This window comes from Sphaeramia orbicularis, chromosome 11, assembly GCF_902148855.1.
Source record: "Sphaeramia orbicularis chromosome 11, fSphaOr1.1, whole genome shotgun sequence".
Taxonomy (NCBI): Eukaryota; Metazoa; Chordata; class Actinopteri; order Kurtiformes; family Apogonidae; genus Sphaeramia; species Sphaeramia orbicularis.
This window is the reverse complement of record NC_043967.1, coordinates 23,450,486-23,466,657: the sequence shown is the minus strand read 5'-3', so window position 1 is coordinate 23,466,657 and position 16,172 is coordinate 23,450,486. Positions and strand designations below refer to the sequence as shown.

General features: G+C 38.7%; 1 protein-coding gene across 1 annotated transcript in view; it reads left to right on the top strand.

The window, feature by feature from the left end:
• Window positions 1–16,172, top strand: part of csmd2 (CUB and Sushi multiple domains 2) — a 135,072-nt gene that overhangs the window by 5,842 nt on the left and 113,058 nt on the right. The window contains exons 3-6 of the mRNA XM_030146990.1: window positions 9,179–9,381; window positions 10,130–10,321; window positions 12,030–12,168; window positions 12,274–12,461. Of these exons, the coding sequence (XP_030002850.1) occupies window positions 9,179–9,381; window positions 10,130–10,321; window positions 12,030–12,168; window positions 12,274–12,461 (722 nt within the window). The remainder of the gene's footprint in view (window positions 1–9,178; window positions 9,382–10,129; window positions 10,322–12,029; window positions 12,169–12,273; window positions 12,462–16,172) is intronic.

Below are 16,172 nucleotides of genomic sequence, written 5' to 3'. Positions count from 1 at the left end.
GAGATGTATGGGACAGAGGTGTGCTTGGACCAGGTCTGTATGAGAGCCGCTATCCCCGGATTTCTGGAGTGCTGTCCGTGCAGACTTCTTCAGCCCTGTTTTTGCAGGCCAAACATTGCAACCTTCACATGCGTGTCTGGAGTGCCGCTGCTTCTCCAGGAAATGAGTTGTATCACCGTGAGTTTTCAAAGTGGGGTAATTGAACACGGTTTTAATGATAATTAGAAATTAAATGGTATTACTCTTTTACCGTGGTTTATACCAGTAATCGTTACGTCTCTAGTTATACAAAACATAAAGTTCACATTACTGTTACTAAGCTGTGTGTTGTTGACATTTCGTATCAGCATGTGTTTGTTTTCTTCATTAATGTAGAGGTATCATTAGCTTGGAAAACTTCCCCTATTCACCCCCTTATACTTTCCCCTTGTCCAAATATGGTCACTTCAAGCGCCAAAAAATTAAAACAAGGTGTTGCCGACCAAGATGCTAATGCTAAATGGCAGTCCACAAACCAACAGATGACGTCCCACTGGGACAGTTCCACAGCGGCCACGTCCACACTCATTAAATTGTGCCTTCCCTGTGCTGTTGCTTAAGAAGACACACTCTCAGTAAGTTGGGAGGAATTAGGCAGTTGCAAATGAGCAAAGACCTGGCATCTCTCTTCTGTCTTATTTTCTGTCACATACACACATTGGTAGTACATACAGCCCCCTGCATACTTACTTATTTATCATCTTCATGCAGACCAACTCTATTGTGACGACTCCCTACAGGACTCATGATTGCAGCTACACTGTTTTGTATTCATACGAGGGAGTCACAGCACTCCCTGTTTCTCTCTCTATTTCTCTCATATGAATACAAAATAGTTAAGGCAGAATCAAAAGAGAACTGAGAAATCTCTCCATCCCTCTCTTCCCCATCTCTTCTCCTTGAGGCGATTCCTCTGACACCTGATTGAACTATTTTATCTTGTTAAGAGGGGGGGAGGGGGGACGAGTAAAGGAGAGCCCTCAGCTGAAAACTTCAAAAAACGCTTGACTATGATTCCACAAAATGTTAATCGCACACAGAGACCTAAAATTCCTTTCCTAAGTGACACACAGTGACTTCCCTTTTCTCAACCTGTCATCTAATTCATCTCACATCCCCCAGCCATTCCACCTCAAACCCCAAGCATTTGTGTTAAGTGGAAAAGTTGTCTCTAAATGGACTTTTCCCCACTGGAATGTGTAACACTTCTCTTAGTTCCTCTGATGTGAACAACTTGTGTGACTAGCTGTGAAGTCTTTTGCTCACATTTACAGAGGCTAAACATTTACACACACACTGTTTCACACACTCTTGAGGTAGCTGTGTTGACAGGGTCTACAGCACAAAGCACAAAGACAAATCAGGAAGGAAGGGAACAGGCAACCCAGACGCCTGAATGTTGAAATGTTGCCTTTGTACCTTACTGCAAACCACAGATACACATAATCTCAAAGGAACTTGTCAATGGAGGATCAGCTACTTTTTTTTTTTTTTTTTTTTTTCACATTTCTTCGATGGGGAAAGAGGTGGTTGGGTTGGAGTTCTAACAGCTAACAGCACTTCTAACAACACTTGAGTTCAGGTTGGGAGAAGGTCATGATCTTACTTAAATATTAATAAATTCATTCAATCATTTTTAATCAGATCTTTGTGGACTTTCTGCCCTGGTCTGTTTTCTTAAACATACTCAAGTGCTTCCAGTACCTGAATCTTTAATAATTTTGTCATCACAACCTGCTGATATTTTTAATGGAGTCGACAGAAAACAAACAAAACATGTTGTCTATGAATAATGTACATTTCTCTTCATGTTTTTTTCTGCTCAGTGTAATGCAGTCGCTATTAAGTTTGCAACAACACATAGTGTCAGTCGCAATTTTGCCATGTATGAACATTATTTCTGAGAGTCACTAGTTACTTGAGGCTCATCTTATCACTTATTGGTGTAAAATATTGATAATTTTCCATATAAAATGTATTATTCTTTATTTATTTGTTTAAATATTTGTTTGTGAACTGGTGACATTTTCAACCTTCACCCGTTTGTAGCTTTCACTTTTTAAGATTAAGATCCTTTATTGTCAGTATAGAGTACATTTTTACCACACACTGAAATTCAACTACTGCTTTTAACCCATCTCTAGAACATGCAGGAACACACCACACTTGCCATAGTTAAGTGCCTTGCTCAAGGGCACGTCAGCCGACACCTTTTCTCTGTCAGTCCGTGTAATCGAATCGGTGACCCTTCAGTTACAAGTCAGGACAGTTTCCTGTGTACCTGCAACCTTTTCAAGTAATAATTGAATGAATGAAACACTGAGAATCTATGTGTTCATGGTTTTCAGGAACAATATAATAGCATAAAATATGAAAGGACATAAAAAATTTTTAACAAAAACAAGCAAAAAATTATAAAAAATGAAGAATTAGTTGCAAATAAGAGTAAGCTACAGTCTCTATAGAGGTTTATATTAGCTCGTGTCAGTATCTCTTCTGGTTTCCCTCGGTTTCTTTTTTCCTGTCTTTGCTGTCAATAAATTTGAATTGAGTTAAAAAGGAACCAATTACACTAACATCCTACCCATATCCATCCTATTTGTGCCAGTCTCTCCATCCTTCCCATGCTTTCTCATCCTCTCCATCACCCAACATCCTCTTCTTTCCGGCAACATGGCGATGATTAACATCTCTTGTTTTCGTTCCCTCCCTCACCTTCTGCTCTGTCTGACTGTGTCTCTTCTTATCCACCCATCTGTCCATCCGTCTTTTGACGAGTAAATCTTGAAATAGAACACGACGCCATTCATTGTCTGACGGTCCTGAAGGCTGCTTTACAACACGAGGCCCGTCAGCACATGACTGGCGTTTGATTCTACCATCTCTCATGCAAATCCTCTGAACCATCTTCAACACACATTCGCTTCCTCATATGCATCAATACGCACACACACACACACACTGCACATTAAATCTCCATGCCAGAAGGTACACGTGTACAAATATTACAAAACATACACGTTTTGTTTTATTCATACTGGCAAATCCATAAAACACAGCCCCTTTCCTGCGAGAGTCTGGAGAGGTGGAGCGTAGGTAATAAGGTCTTAGTACCTCTGGGTTTCATAACTTCATTTGCATAACAAGCATCCGGGCTGCCGTAGGCGCTGACATGACAGCGACCGAGACCTTTGAACATAACCTTTGCTAGTTGAAAGTGCAGGGACCAACATGGACAGCAGTGGGAGATGAGTGGGTTAGTGCTCTGTCCCCAGAATTTACACTTTTAATTATGTTTACTGAACTATTCCTGAGTTGGTGATGCTGTGTTTTTTTAAGTGATCTTTCATACCCACCATCACATAGAAACAATCATGCATGTGTGTACAAATTAATTATTAAAACTTTAAGAATACAATTTTTTATTTTTTTATTACCCCGCCCCCATAAGGGGAGGCAAGGGGTATTGTTTTTGGCTCGGTTTATTTCGTTGTTTTTTTGTTTTAACACTCTAGCAGCAAACTAGTGGTTGAATTCATACCAAATTTGGTGTATAGATTGCCAGTGACCCAGAATAGATGTCAATACATTTTGGGAAAAGTAGGTCAAAGTTTAAATTTTTAAAGAATTTTTAAAATGTTTTTTTTCTCTCCCATTTACTTAAAATGGGTGAAATTTCACATCTATAAAAACATACATTTTGTTTCAATTTACTTCAAACTTGGCACATATATGGAGGCAATTGATATGCTGACATCAGCACACGCATAGACATGATGACATCAGCTGGATCGATGCCAAAATAAGCTACAATACATGTGAGGGGCAGGGTTTGTTTTGCCTGGCACCACTTGTTTTATTCAGGTTTTCAGTTTGGTTTTAATTAAAATAAAGTCATGGGATTGTATGGAATGTACATGTGAAATAGTGACATCACTGCTAATTGACATTAAAACTATACACTAGGATGAGTTCGTAGTTATTTAAGTATGAAGTGAATAACTGATATTCAGAGTTATTATTCTCTAAAAATTTTGCTTTTTTAATGATTTTTTTTCCATTTTATGTATTTACTCTTTACTTTTTTTTGATTTTGGTTTAGTTTTAGTTTCATGGGTGAATAAATACTTTTCTTTTTATTTTGTAGAAATGGCTAGTTTTAGATTCATTTTCAGGTTTTTTCAGGTAGTACAAAGATGTCATTGATTTTTAGAAGCTGAAGAAGGTAAATTAAAGAATCTGAAATATGATTCACAAAACCATTGTTTATTCAATGTAATATTATGCGAAGCTAATGCATCTTGAACCCTGAAAACTTGGGCAAAACAAAGCTGACTTAACCTTTTTTGTCATTTTTGTCTGATTATTTTTTCCACTCGTGGTTTCAGTCATTATACTTTTCATTAAATATAATAACTCTATCTCATAGATTTCTATGTGCAGTCTTGAACACATGCTGTTTGATTATCAGCATTCACATTTCTCTCTCTCTGGCATCTAAGCTTTAATCTGCTGCCACTCCAAACAAATTGAATGCATCTTCTCATTAAATGGGTGTCTTCTGTTACTCTGAAAAGACCGTAATAAATGATTGGGTTGGGGTTTCTGTGCTGCAGTAGAAAAAAAAAACACAGATTTGTGCATTCAAATTAAAATTTAGGCAGTATTATTAAAGCACATCAGAACTCTTCATGAAAATTATTATTCTTAGCCCTGTACAGTCATTACGCTGTATATTCCATGGTATTATCTTTGCATCAGTGAACGTTAGCAAGGAAAATATAAGCAGACGGATAATAACAATGAATGAGTTGAGCATCAATGCCGCTTCTACAGTGATGAAACCTACAACATAATGCACTGCTTTGTGAGATAATGAGGTTAATGTGTGTTTTGTATGTATGCACGTCTCCGTTTCTGCATCTGTTTCCCAGGCGGGGCTGTTAGCTATGACCGTGCAACATACCACAACCCTTTAACACCTTCCCATCAGCACATGTGAATACGCGCCGGTACGCCTGTCTGCATCTGTTTGTTTTATACGCACTTCTTTCATAAGCTTTACGACAGGACTTGTCAAGTAGGTTATGTACAGTATCCACACACACGGCGTATTGTTGAGTAGCCTCTGGCTGCTGCTCGCACATCACACAGTATGGGAATCAGAGTCTGACACCAATTATGCAGAAACGGTGGGAACTTGTTGCTAAACTCGACATATCTTTGGGTTGCTGTTTCTCCTCTGCATCATCAGTACCTCAAGGCAGTGTGTGTGTTTATTCATAGACTATGTGTGATAAAGATACCTTAACCACAAGTGCCAGCATTTTCTGTAGATGGACCAGACAGATATTAGAATTCAACCAGTTGAACTCAATAAAGGATATAGTTTTTTCACACTTTGCATATAGTTTCCATCTCTTAGCTTAGCTACTTTATTGTAATGATGACACGTTTTCAGAATAATAATTGTATTTAATTCAGGTTGCATTTATTTTATCAAGTTCTCAGAGGTTCAAAAGTTTACATCGACTTTTTGATTTGTGAATCAGATGCTTGAAGCAGCTTTTCATACAATATTCACATGCACAAGGTTTTCCACTTTACCACATTTGTGTTCATTGTGATTAACCTCTTAAGATGTTGTGTCCGTGTTACCATGGTAATGCTACATGGCTCTTGTAGCAATTTACACATTCTATACTTCCACAAAACCAGAACATCAGCTGAAAGTGCAACAAAACCAACAAACACTTAAATGGGCAAATATCTGAAGTCCAACACCAACATGTCATGAATAATTTCATTAAACAACAGAGCGATGGGATAAACTTTGCACCTCTAAGCTAACACTAAGCAGATCCAACAATACAAGTATCGTTTATCTATTACTAAAACTTCCTGAATGAGCCACAGATAAAGGTTGCATTATGAGCTGAAGATTATGGATTTATTTCTACCGTTGCTGTTTTTTAGTCATAACTTAGTGTTACATGAATGAAGTGTCTGCAATGGACTAATCCATCATTTTATGTTACACTGAAATGATTCTGACTAGAAATAAATGGCCCAGGGCTTAACAAGTTAACGTCAGGCATTTTTGTGATTGTCATTCAAATACATTTACCCTCCTGCTGTCCTTAGCTTTTTTTTTTTGGTCATATTGTCAGTTTTATGAACTATAATAGTCTTTGTAGGTGAATAAACCCCACAACACCATACTCCGTCCTCATTCTTCTTTGGTTTACAGTTCTCAGTTTTCTTTTTTTCCCCAGTACCTTCAAATGTTTGGACATTTTCCCAAAATTACAAGCCAGACTTGTAGAAGTGTATCATTTTTAAAGGTTTCGGCTGGTCTCTTTAAAGTACTGCCATAATGACAAGCAAATGGGACGTTCTAAGATACAACCATAGGTACAACTCCAGCTGACTCAGAGTTGTGGCAATCAGCCAATCAGAAGTTTCTTAAGTCATCAAACCAATTTTCAGAAGCTTCCAGAAATGGCAACCCTCTGAGACAGTGAAATTAGGAATTCTCTCTACTCTCTCACATCATCAAAATAAATATATTACACTGAATGAATATGGAAAATGGAAATAAATGCTGAAATATTCAGAATTGTGAAAAACTGACTTTAAATGCAAGTGGTCGAAGGTGTGTGTGAACTTCCAAACCTGGCTGCAACTGCTGCATCAGTATTTTACCACTGTGAAATATCAGAACATTCAGTTTGCTTTGGGTTATGGATATTAGTATCATTTCATGTACGTTTTCTCAGTTAGCTGCAGCAGCAGAATGTCAGTAGTGTTCTCCCCAGTGAGCAGTGAGCAGCATCTTTATGCAACACACACTGTTAAAGACTTCTTTTGTCTCCTTCTGTAGTATATTTGGAGAAAGAAAACCATAGTGATAAATGCTTACTTTGCTTGTGAAGCAGGTGAGCTGCTCTTTCCTTTATTTTGCACCACCTCAATGCAGTGTTATATCCGCTTATTTGAAGGCATGGATTATTGAAAGGAAGAAAAAAAGGAGAGAAAGAACTTCTATAAGTACTTCAGACTTTGCTGCAAGATAAAGTTGCTGAAAATCCTTATTCAGTATAATAAATTACTTATACCAAATAGAACAGGTCAGCCACTCTTATCTATCCTCGTCTGCTGTAAAATACCACATTTTATCCCTTTATTCCCGCTGACTTTGTCTAAAACACATACTTAACCATGCCCACACATACAAATCTGGGCAGTACATCATCATGAATCCACTACAGTGAGGCTGACTCACACACACACACACACACACACACACACACACACACACTCATCTACAGTGCATTTCACCTCCAGTGGACCACCAGCTGGCTGACAGCTGTCTAAACCAAAGTGAAGAGAAGATATTTTGACAGCATCATCTTTCTGATGTCTAGACTCAAACCATTAAATGCTGTGGCAGGCGTATCTGCTTGACTGACATTGCGGAACATCCACTGAATGCTTTGGATCTGGCATCTATGATTCACTAAAATGTTTGTTTGCTTCTTTTGTACCTGCACTTAACCGCGTTTTGTCTCCTTTAATCATGTTATTATCCTTTGGGCATTGATTCTTGTAAAAAATAATCTGCGGTTTGGTTTAATCCATTTATATTTGTCTCTGACTCATTATCTTTTGTTTTAAATGTTGTTAGTAAATGCTAAAAGCTTTTTAAATACCATTATTGTCCTGATATTTAATCTTAAAACAAACAAAAAAATCCTGATAGTACCACCCAAATATTGTAAAAGGATGCATTGCTTTGTTTTTAGCTTTAACCCTTTCATGCATGACGTTACTACAGTGGACAGTTATTCAGTCTTTGATTTAGGGTGTATCCACACCTGGAACGTCCTTTGGTCCACTTATATGGGTCGGATCGCATTCTCATTGCACTTTTTGCCAGTGGACAGAAATTTGTAAACAGAAGCACGCATGTGACGAACTGCGCTGGCATTGGACAGAAAAGTCAGGATTGGGGTAAATCGGAGACGGCGGGTATTGATGAAAACAAACATGGAGGTCCTATGTGCATTTATTGTTTTCGGAGTATGTATTTTATTTTTACAGACACAAATTTACGAAAATGTTAACTGTCAAAAACAGCTCATTCGGAGCAAATTTCGTAATATGAGCATCTGACCAAATGTCAATGAGACGTTCAGTCTCCTTATTGCTCCATGTCTGTCCACGGCTCAGGGCTAGTGCTATTAGCTCTAACTACCTGTGTGGCTCGGCTACTTCCAGTGGCTACGGTGGCTCATCAAGAACAAACAAGTGCATGGTTCCTTGGTTTGTTTTGGCTTGAGGCTAGTTATATTCACACCAGAAGTGAACTGGCTCAGAGTCCGTTTGGAACCTCTTCTAGGTGGTCTCGGTCCGCTTGTTTGATTCGAATCAGGGTTTGCATGTTTGTATTCACACCAAAAAAAAAGTACGGACTGCCCAGGAAAATGAACTCTGGTCCGTTTTAAGTGGACCCAATGAAGTAGGTGTGAATACACCCTAAAGCTACATTATTTGCAGTAATGACTCCAACTCTTAATTCTCATCCCATTGTGTTTTCTAATACTTGTGAGGCTCACTTTACTGTAAATCCTGCTGTGACACTTGAGTTTCCCCACTGTGGAGATAAAGTCTTATTTTATCCTGATATATTGTTTAAACAAATCCAAAACATGTGGTTACAAAGAAAGTATCTAATAAGATGCAGTTATGGGAATTTGTTCACAGTTTAATTCTTATGGTTTTCGTCATTTTGTGTCAATGACTAAAGTTTCATTGAATATAATTCACTGATTTATGACATTCATCACAGTGGACAGTTACATTTGATGTTGAAATCGTGTTTTCTTAAGTCATTGATATGTTCCATTTTTGGCTTTATAGATGTGTTTACGCTTAAAATATTAATACCATTACATGGAAAACTGTAGATGCATAGAAACCACTACAATGATACCTGGGTATTATAGTAAAGAAATAGTATATTGAGGAAATTTGATTGGATATGTATTATGTAGATTATCTGTTATGTATGTAGATATTCATGAATGAAAGGTTTAAGTGAATTAAGTATTTTTCTTCATGTCTTTGTTTCCACCAGTCTACATTTTCTGGTTTTCCATACGGAGGAGATCCATGATGTGCTTCGGATCTGGGATGGACCTCAGGATGGCGGCGTCCTGCTGAGGGAGCTGAGCGGCTCGGTAGTTCCCCCGGACGCACACAGCACGTTCAACACCGTCAGCCTGCAGTTTACCACAGACTTCTTCACTAGCAAGCAGGGCTTCGCGCTGCAGTTCTCTGGTGAGGAGTGACGAAGGCTCAGTAGATTTTAAATACATGTCATCTACTTCCAAGTGAGTTTTGAAGTGAGAAGTAATGTGATAGAAGTGATAACAAAGCAACTAAGAACAGCGATTGCTCTGTTGGTTATACAGGGTGTCCCAAAAAATTTAAAAATAATTTCATCACCTAATAATTTGTTTAAAATTTGTTTGCTCTTTTTGCTCAAAAAAGTGTAATATTGTTATTGTTCTGCTTTCAGGAATAGACATGCCATTTACTGCAACAGAAAAGGCATTCTGTGTGTTGAAGAACGCCCAATCTCAGTCAAATGTGAATGCGCAGCGTGAATTTGTTAGAAAATTTCATAAACAAGCACCAACAGGAAAGCAGATTTGGACGTGGCATAAGAAGTTTTAAGAGGAAGGCTGTTTGTGTCGGAAAAAAGGATCTGAGTTAGGGTTAGGGTCACTAGTGGTGCATACGTTGAAAATTTGTAATAACTTTGGAACATTATAAAATGACTGTCCCCCAGAATTTTTCGTTTGAAATTTGTAGAATAAAACATTTGATGTCCAAAATCAGTCCTATTAAGTATCGTGTCTCCTGACCGTGTCATCACTCTGATATGGACATCTCAAATGATGTCAGTTTTTTTTGGGACATCCTGTATATATAAGACAAATGCAGTGACTGGATACAATCATTTTACAAACTCACAAGAACTTATGATCATATTCATTCTCTGACCTTCTTCTTGCTCTTCCAGTCTCTACTGCAACCTCCTGCAATGACCCAGGCATGCCCACTAATGGGACCCGAAGTGGGGACAGCAGGGAGCCAGGGGACCATGTGGTTTTCCAGTGTGATCCTGGTTACATCCTGCAGGGGGCCAACAAGATCACCTGCACTGAGATCAACGGCCGCTTCTTCTGGCAGCCAGATCCTCCTACTTGCACAGGTAACACAGTTCAGTCTGATTAGAAAGACCAGTTAAAGCAGAAGCCTTTTTTTTAAAATCCTGTATCGTTTAGTTAAGATCATTCTGACTCGAGTTTGTTTTACTCATTGGTCAGAGTTGCTTGTAGAAAAGTGAACATATCAATCTTCTGACCACAGTCATTGAATTGTTGTCAGGCTGGCCCCAGATGAGCTGTGGAACTGATAGCCCTTTACATTATGGTCTGAGAATGTAATCTGAAGGAATGAAATCAATAGTCGCTATAAGTCAGTTGGAGAATGACTTAATGTTTGACCTACAATGAGCAAACACGTAGATTGGTTTCTTATTGGGATAAATCTGGTTCCTGTCCAAGGCTTATGTTCTCACTCTTGCCCAAAAAACATCAAACAAATCTGTTTATTTTGGTTTTTGATCGTAAATTTTGGTTCAGTTGGGTTGTTTTAAAAGGTGAAACAAACCTGAACCAACAAGATCATACATCAGGTGAAGTATTCATGCAGTAATCCAGACCAAAGCAAAGAAACTAAAGCTTTAAAAACACCCAAGTGGTAATATCACACTAAGTATTTTAAAAAGATTTTTTTTTTCTTTAGGCTGCTATTTCTTAAAACCAGTTTGTCCTTTTTCATTCTAAAAAAAAAATCTAAAAAGAAAAAAAAATGGACCTTGTCAAGATACGTGTCAATAAATCTGATCTTGTATCAACCAAAACCAGCAACATCAAAGGCAGGGTTTCTTTTGTTATTATTGATTACATAGCAGAAATATTCATAGCATGTTCTTTTTTTCATGTAAGTTTTTTTTTTTTAATTTTTTTTATAAACACATTGTCACCAAAAACAACAAAAACCAAATAAACAAACCTTGCTTGGGTACACTACACGACACTACATTCACATTATTCAGTCCTTTCAATAATTGTGATCCATTAGTCCTTTGTTGGTGGTTCTGTCATCCATAACATATTCTGATGCCTGAGTATAGAGGAAGAGTAACTGTATTTCTATGTGTAAACATGTAAAAAGTCATATTAACACAATTAGCAAAATCTCTATTCAGGCAATGTCTGCCATTGTAACAAATCTCCTCATGTACAAAAGATATTCTGCTCACCATGACATTACAAACCAAAATCTCAGTTTTTCCTGACCACACTACAGCACTGCAGTCAGAGTTTCTAAATCCTCATCCAACACAGTTTTCCACAACCTAAGAATGCATTTTATTATACATGAAAGTCAGAAAAGTCAGAAAAGCTGGGAAGTTGGCTTTTATTAAATACCTGTGTACACTGACTAGGCCTTAGCTGAGTAAATTCTACCTTACGCCTTCAGCTTCAACTACTGCAGTGCACTGTATAACTTCTCTTGCTGATGTGACTTTTTTGTAACAGGTGGACGGTACTGATTCCTAATGTGATTACTTAACAGACTCCTTAAGTGAATCTTAAGTGGCAAACCTGATTTCCTGGGCCTCCAGACGTTTCCTAAAGTCACTGCAACAGACAGGAAGATCTGATTATTCTGCCTCTCCGTACCAACACAGACCTCTGTGTCAGACCTATATTCTTTTCACAGTTCGTTTTTTGCCTCAATGTGTTATTATATTTTGAACTCTGCACAATAAGAAGTAATTAATCATGGCAGTTAATAACCTGTAATTAGATGACATGTTAAATTAGTGCCTTGTTTTTCCTCTTTCGCAGCTCCATGTGGAGGAAACCTGACTGGTCCAAGTGGGCTGATTCTGTCTCCGGACTATCCTGAACCTTACCCCCATGGGAGGGAGTGTGACTGGAAGGTGACAGTCACACAGGACTACGTCATCGCTCTGAGCTTCAATCAGTAAGTTTCACTCAATCACAGTCCCTCATAGCATCATTTTGCTTCATATTTGTGTATTATTATTGTGTTACTAAGATCATAATACTTTTTTGCTTTTGTAATCAGGTTCAGCTTGGAGCCAAGTTATGACTTTTTACACATTTACGATGGACCGGACTCCCTCAGCCCCTTGCTGGGAAGTTTCTACGGTACTGATGTTCCAGATCGTATTGAAAGCAGCTCCAACACACTATTTCTGGCTTTCCGGAGCGATGCCTCCCTCAGCAGCAATGGCTTTGTGCTTCAGTACACAGGTGAGTTCTGTTTGGTTGGAGGAATAAAAGTACTTTCCTAATTGGCCAAAAACTATAAAGTAAGCGGAAACTTGGATTGTGTGGCTTTATATATGCAAACGCACAAGTTTTTTCATCATCAGTTTTTCATCTCCAGTGTCTTTAAGATTCTGAAGAAAACAGTGAATTTTAAATAGTACGCAAAGGCTTTATCCCCTAAACAATTCATGTTTTAGAATTCTTCCTCTGGCAGAGTGAGAATGGATTTACCCTCTGCTGCTTATCGACCTTGCAGATTATTTCTTTTTAACTTTCTCTTGTGTCTACTCCAAAGCGAGTGAGATTAGTGGGGTGAAAATTGCTTCAGAGAAAGAATGGCATGTCTGCGCTGCGGTGTCCTGATCACCACCGCTCCCATATATGCTACGGGTCTGGGCATAATTATTGATCTGCTCCTCCTCTAGTAGCCAGCTAACACAGAATTATGAAAATGAAAAGCCGACAGCATGTGTGCTTAAGCTGTTTTTTGATCAGTGCTTTGCAAATGCAAAAAAAAAAAGGTTTTTCATAAATTAGAGCAAACAACGTTTTGTTGTCTGATGTCTGAGCTTTGCTGAGCACAGCATGTTGTTTGGGGGAGCCAAATTTATTTGCTCACATGAGGCACTTTGTGCTGCACACATGGCGCAGAATGATCACAGACATCCTTGAATGAGGTCCAGTTAGTTTAAGGATAACGCATCACATCTGCCTTTTTTCTACATTTGTGTTTCAGACTCACAGGGAAATGCTTCCGTGCCTGTATGTTAGTCATCATCTTGCAAACATACAGACGCTGAACAAGCTTTAAATTAGACAGGGCATCTTCGTTAAGGGCTTTGCTTGAGAGAACGGTGTTAAATCTTCCTAAATCTCCCTGTCTCAATTAGAGCTGTTTAAAGTATCAGACATTTAACCAATTCCAGATCGACCCTGAGCTTTCTGTTTCTTGGCTCTGATGGAATTTGATCTATATCCAGCAATTCAGTTGACGTTCCTACCTGTTAAAGCGATGCAGGTCTTTGATTCATTTGCAAATTGTACATAAATGGAGTGAATCATGGGGTTTTGGTGAGACAGTTTTACAGAGACTACCCCTTAACTCACTCCCAGCAATATTTACTGCAGTGTGCGATACAGTGTGCGATATTGTATGGCCAATCTGGTAGAGCAGATGGGCCCAGTGTGTGGCTCAGAAAAACTCCCCTCTTCCTACTTCCAATTCTCTACACTAATGAAGCATAACCAAATAATACATAAATTACCTCCTCAGTTTCAGGAAACAACGTGGCAAAAAGCGTGTTTGGCTGCGAGTTAGGGTCTGTTTGGTGAGGATGCAGCATGTTGACGAACTGGCACAGATTGTATTTGGTCGGTTTGCTAGTAAAAATTGTATTATGAAATCGGCCTGAGGTGCTGTCATTCCCTTAACCAATCAACGTTCTGTCTGTCTGTTTTTGCATCTCTGGCCATTGGGGAAAAAAATGGACAAAACTTTAGTTGTCTGAGCCACATTTGAATAACACATGGAGACACAGACATGGGCACAGGAGCACACCCACACTAAACTACAAACTTCTGCCTCGCCTATGCTCATTTTCACTTCACATCACATCATTTAAAGTCCTTTGAGTATTTTGTGAAACAGCTGATGCCGCTCATCCATTTTCTTTCACTCCTCCAAATGTCCCAGGGTGACGCTTGTTTAATCGGCCGTCTTCATTGCAGCGACCGGCCTTCTCACTGCCAGTCTGTGCCCAGGGTCAGTCCACACCTAAAGCCTGCTACATCCATCACGCCTCCGCTGTCCCTTGCCAGATGTCCTGGTTTAATGGAGGCTGCACTGAGGAAAAAGTTCAGGCCTAAATCAGCCCATGAAAGGGCTCCGGTCTGGACGGAACAGGTGCCCCCGGGTGACAGACAGCGAGACAGCCCACATGCCCAGCCCTCATACTCTGTTCATTCATGAAAGTCGGCCTTCTTCATGGTCAGAGCATCCACTGCTTTCAGCTTAGAAGTTAGGCATTGGCCTGACACAGATGTAGTTACAGTGACTGGAAACTCAAGAACTATGGTTATTTTACAACAGAAAAGGAAGGATACATGTCATCATATCCTGTTGCATCATACTGTAGAAACAGGCATATCATTCCAGTGTTTTATGTGCTCGTGATGCACATAATGTCTCAAAAATTGCATTCATATGAAACTTTTGCAGTTTTATGGTTGGGTTGAAGCATTGACAACACTTGTTTAGGGTAGGGCTGTGATATGGAAAAAGATCATATCACGATATTTTTTTTCATATCAGACAATATCGATATGTATCACAATATAAATCAAATTTATTTAATTGGGATTGGCTGTTCTTATGTCTGTCAAAACATGGATGAATGAATTCTGTCAAAATTGTGTCGAGCGTGTCTCATATTTCTATCAAGGAAAAGTTATTTTGCAATATATATCATTATCGTTTTATCGCCCAGCCCCAGATTAGGGTTAATTTAGGGTTAAATTAAAGATAACTTGGGTCCCATAGAGTTAGCATGTTGTCCCCTGTGCCATATGGGTCCTCTGGTTTCATGTACTATCAGCAACATGTATAAGATAAGATAGATAAGATGTGGCTTTATTGATCCCACAGTGGGGAAGCTGCAGTGTTTACAGCAGCAAAATACAGAAAGCAAAGTGTGGAACACAGGCGGAGCACTCAAGAGTGAAGCAGGAAATTTAAGAGTATCTGCTATTAATATTACTCATTCTGTACATATATACATATTATTCATTCATTCATCATCTGAACCCGCTTTATCCTCACTAGGGTCGTGGGGGTCACTGGAGCCTATCCCAGCTACTTATGGGCAAAGGCGGGGTACACCCTCGACGAGTTGGTAGTTCATCACAGGGCTGACATATAGAGACAACCATTCACTCTCACATTCACACCTATGGGCAATTCAGATTAACCAATTAACCTATCAGTGCATGTCTTTGGATGGTGGGAGGAAGCCAGAGTACCTGGAGAGAACCCACGCAGACACGGGAGAACATGCAAACTCCACACAGAATGGTACCAGCCTACATACTATTTACATTTCTTTATTATATTGTATTATTTTATGCTAAGTTAATTCTCCTGTCTATGGCTTGTATCTAGAATTTGTGCTGGGCTGGGTTTAACACAGAAAAAGTAAGCACAAATGTAATAAAAGACCATATTTTGTGATAGTTAAACAAAACCAAATATCAGTCTCTGGTGTTGGAACATTTAAATGTATTTTACAGATTTTACAAAGAGCACATCTGCCAAAAATAATCAGTCTCCTTTTAGATATTTGCACAGATAAAAGAACTAGGCGGTTATAATCTAGGGCACGGAGCAGGTAAAATAGACCAGTCATAACTAAATAAAAAAGAGGTCATTTCTCAGTCTGTATGGTTGATAAGTATATACTATGCATATATCAGACATTCATTACATGTTAGTATTTGAGCAATGGTTAAAATCTGTAATTCCAGAAGTATAATTGAAGAATACAGTCAGAAACATCCATCAATTTAATCTTGTTTGAACACTGTCCTGACTGGTAGGGGAAGTTTGAGTGACTTGTGTTGACTGTTCTCTAATAATAAACTGACAGATGGATTTTTAACGTCTTCACAACTCATTGATCAAACATATTTGGGTTTGAC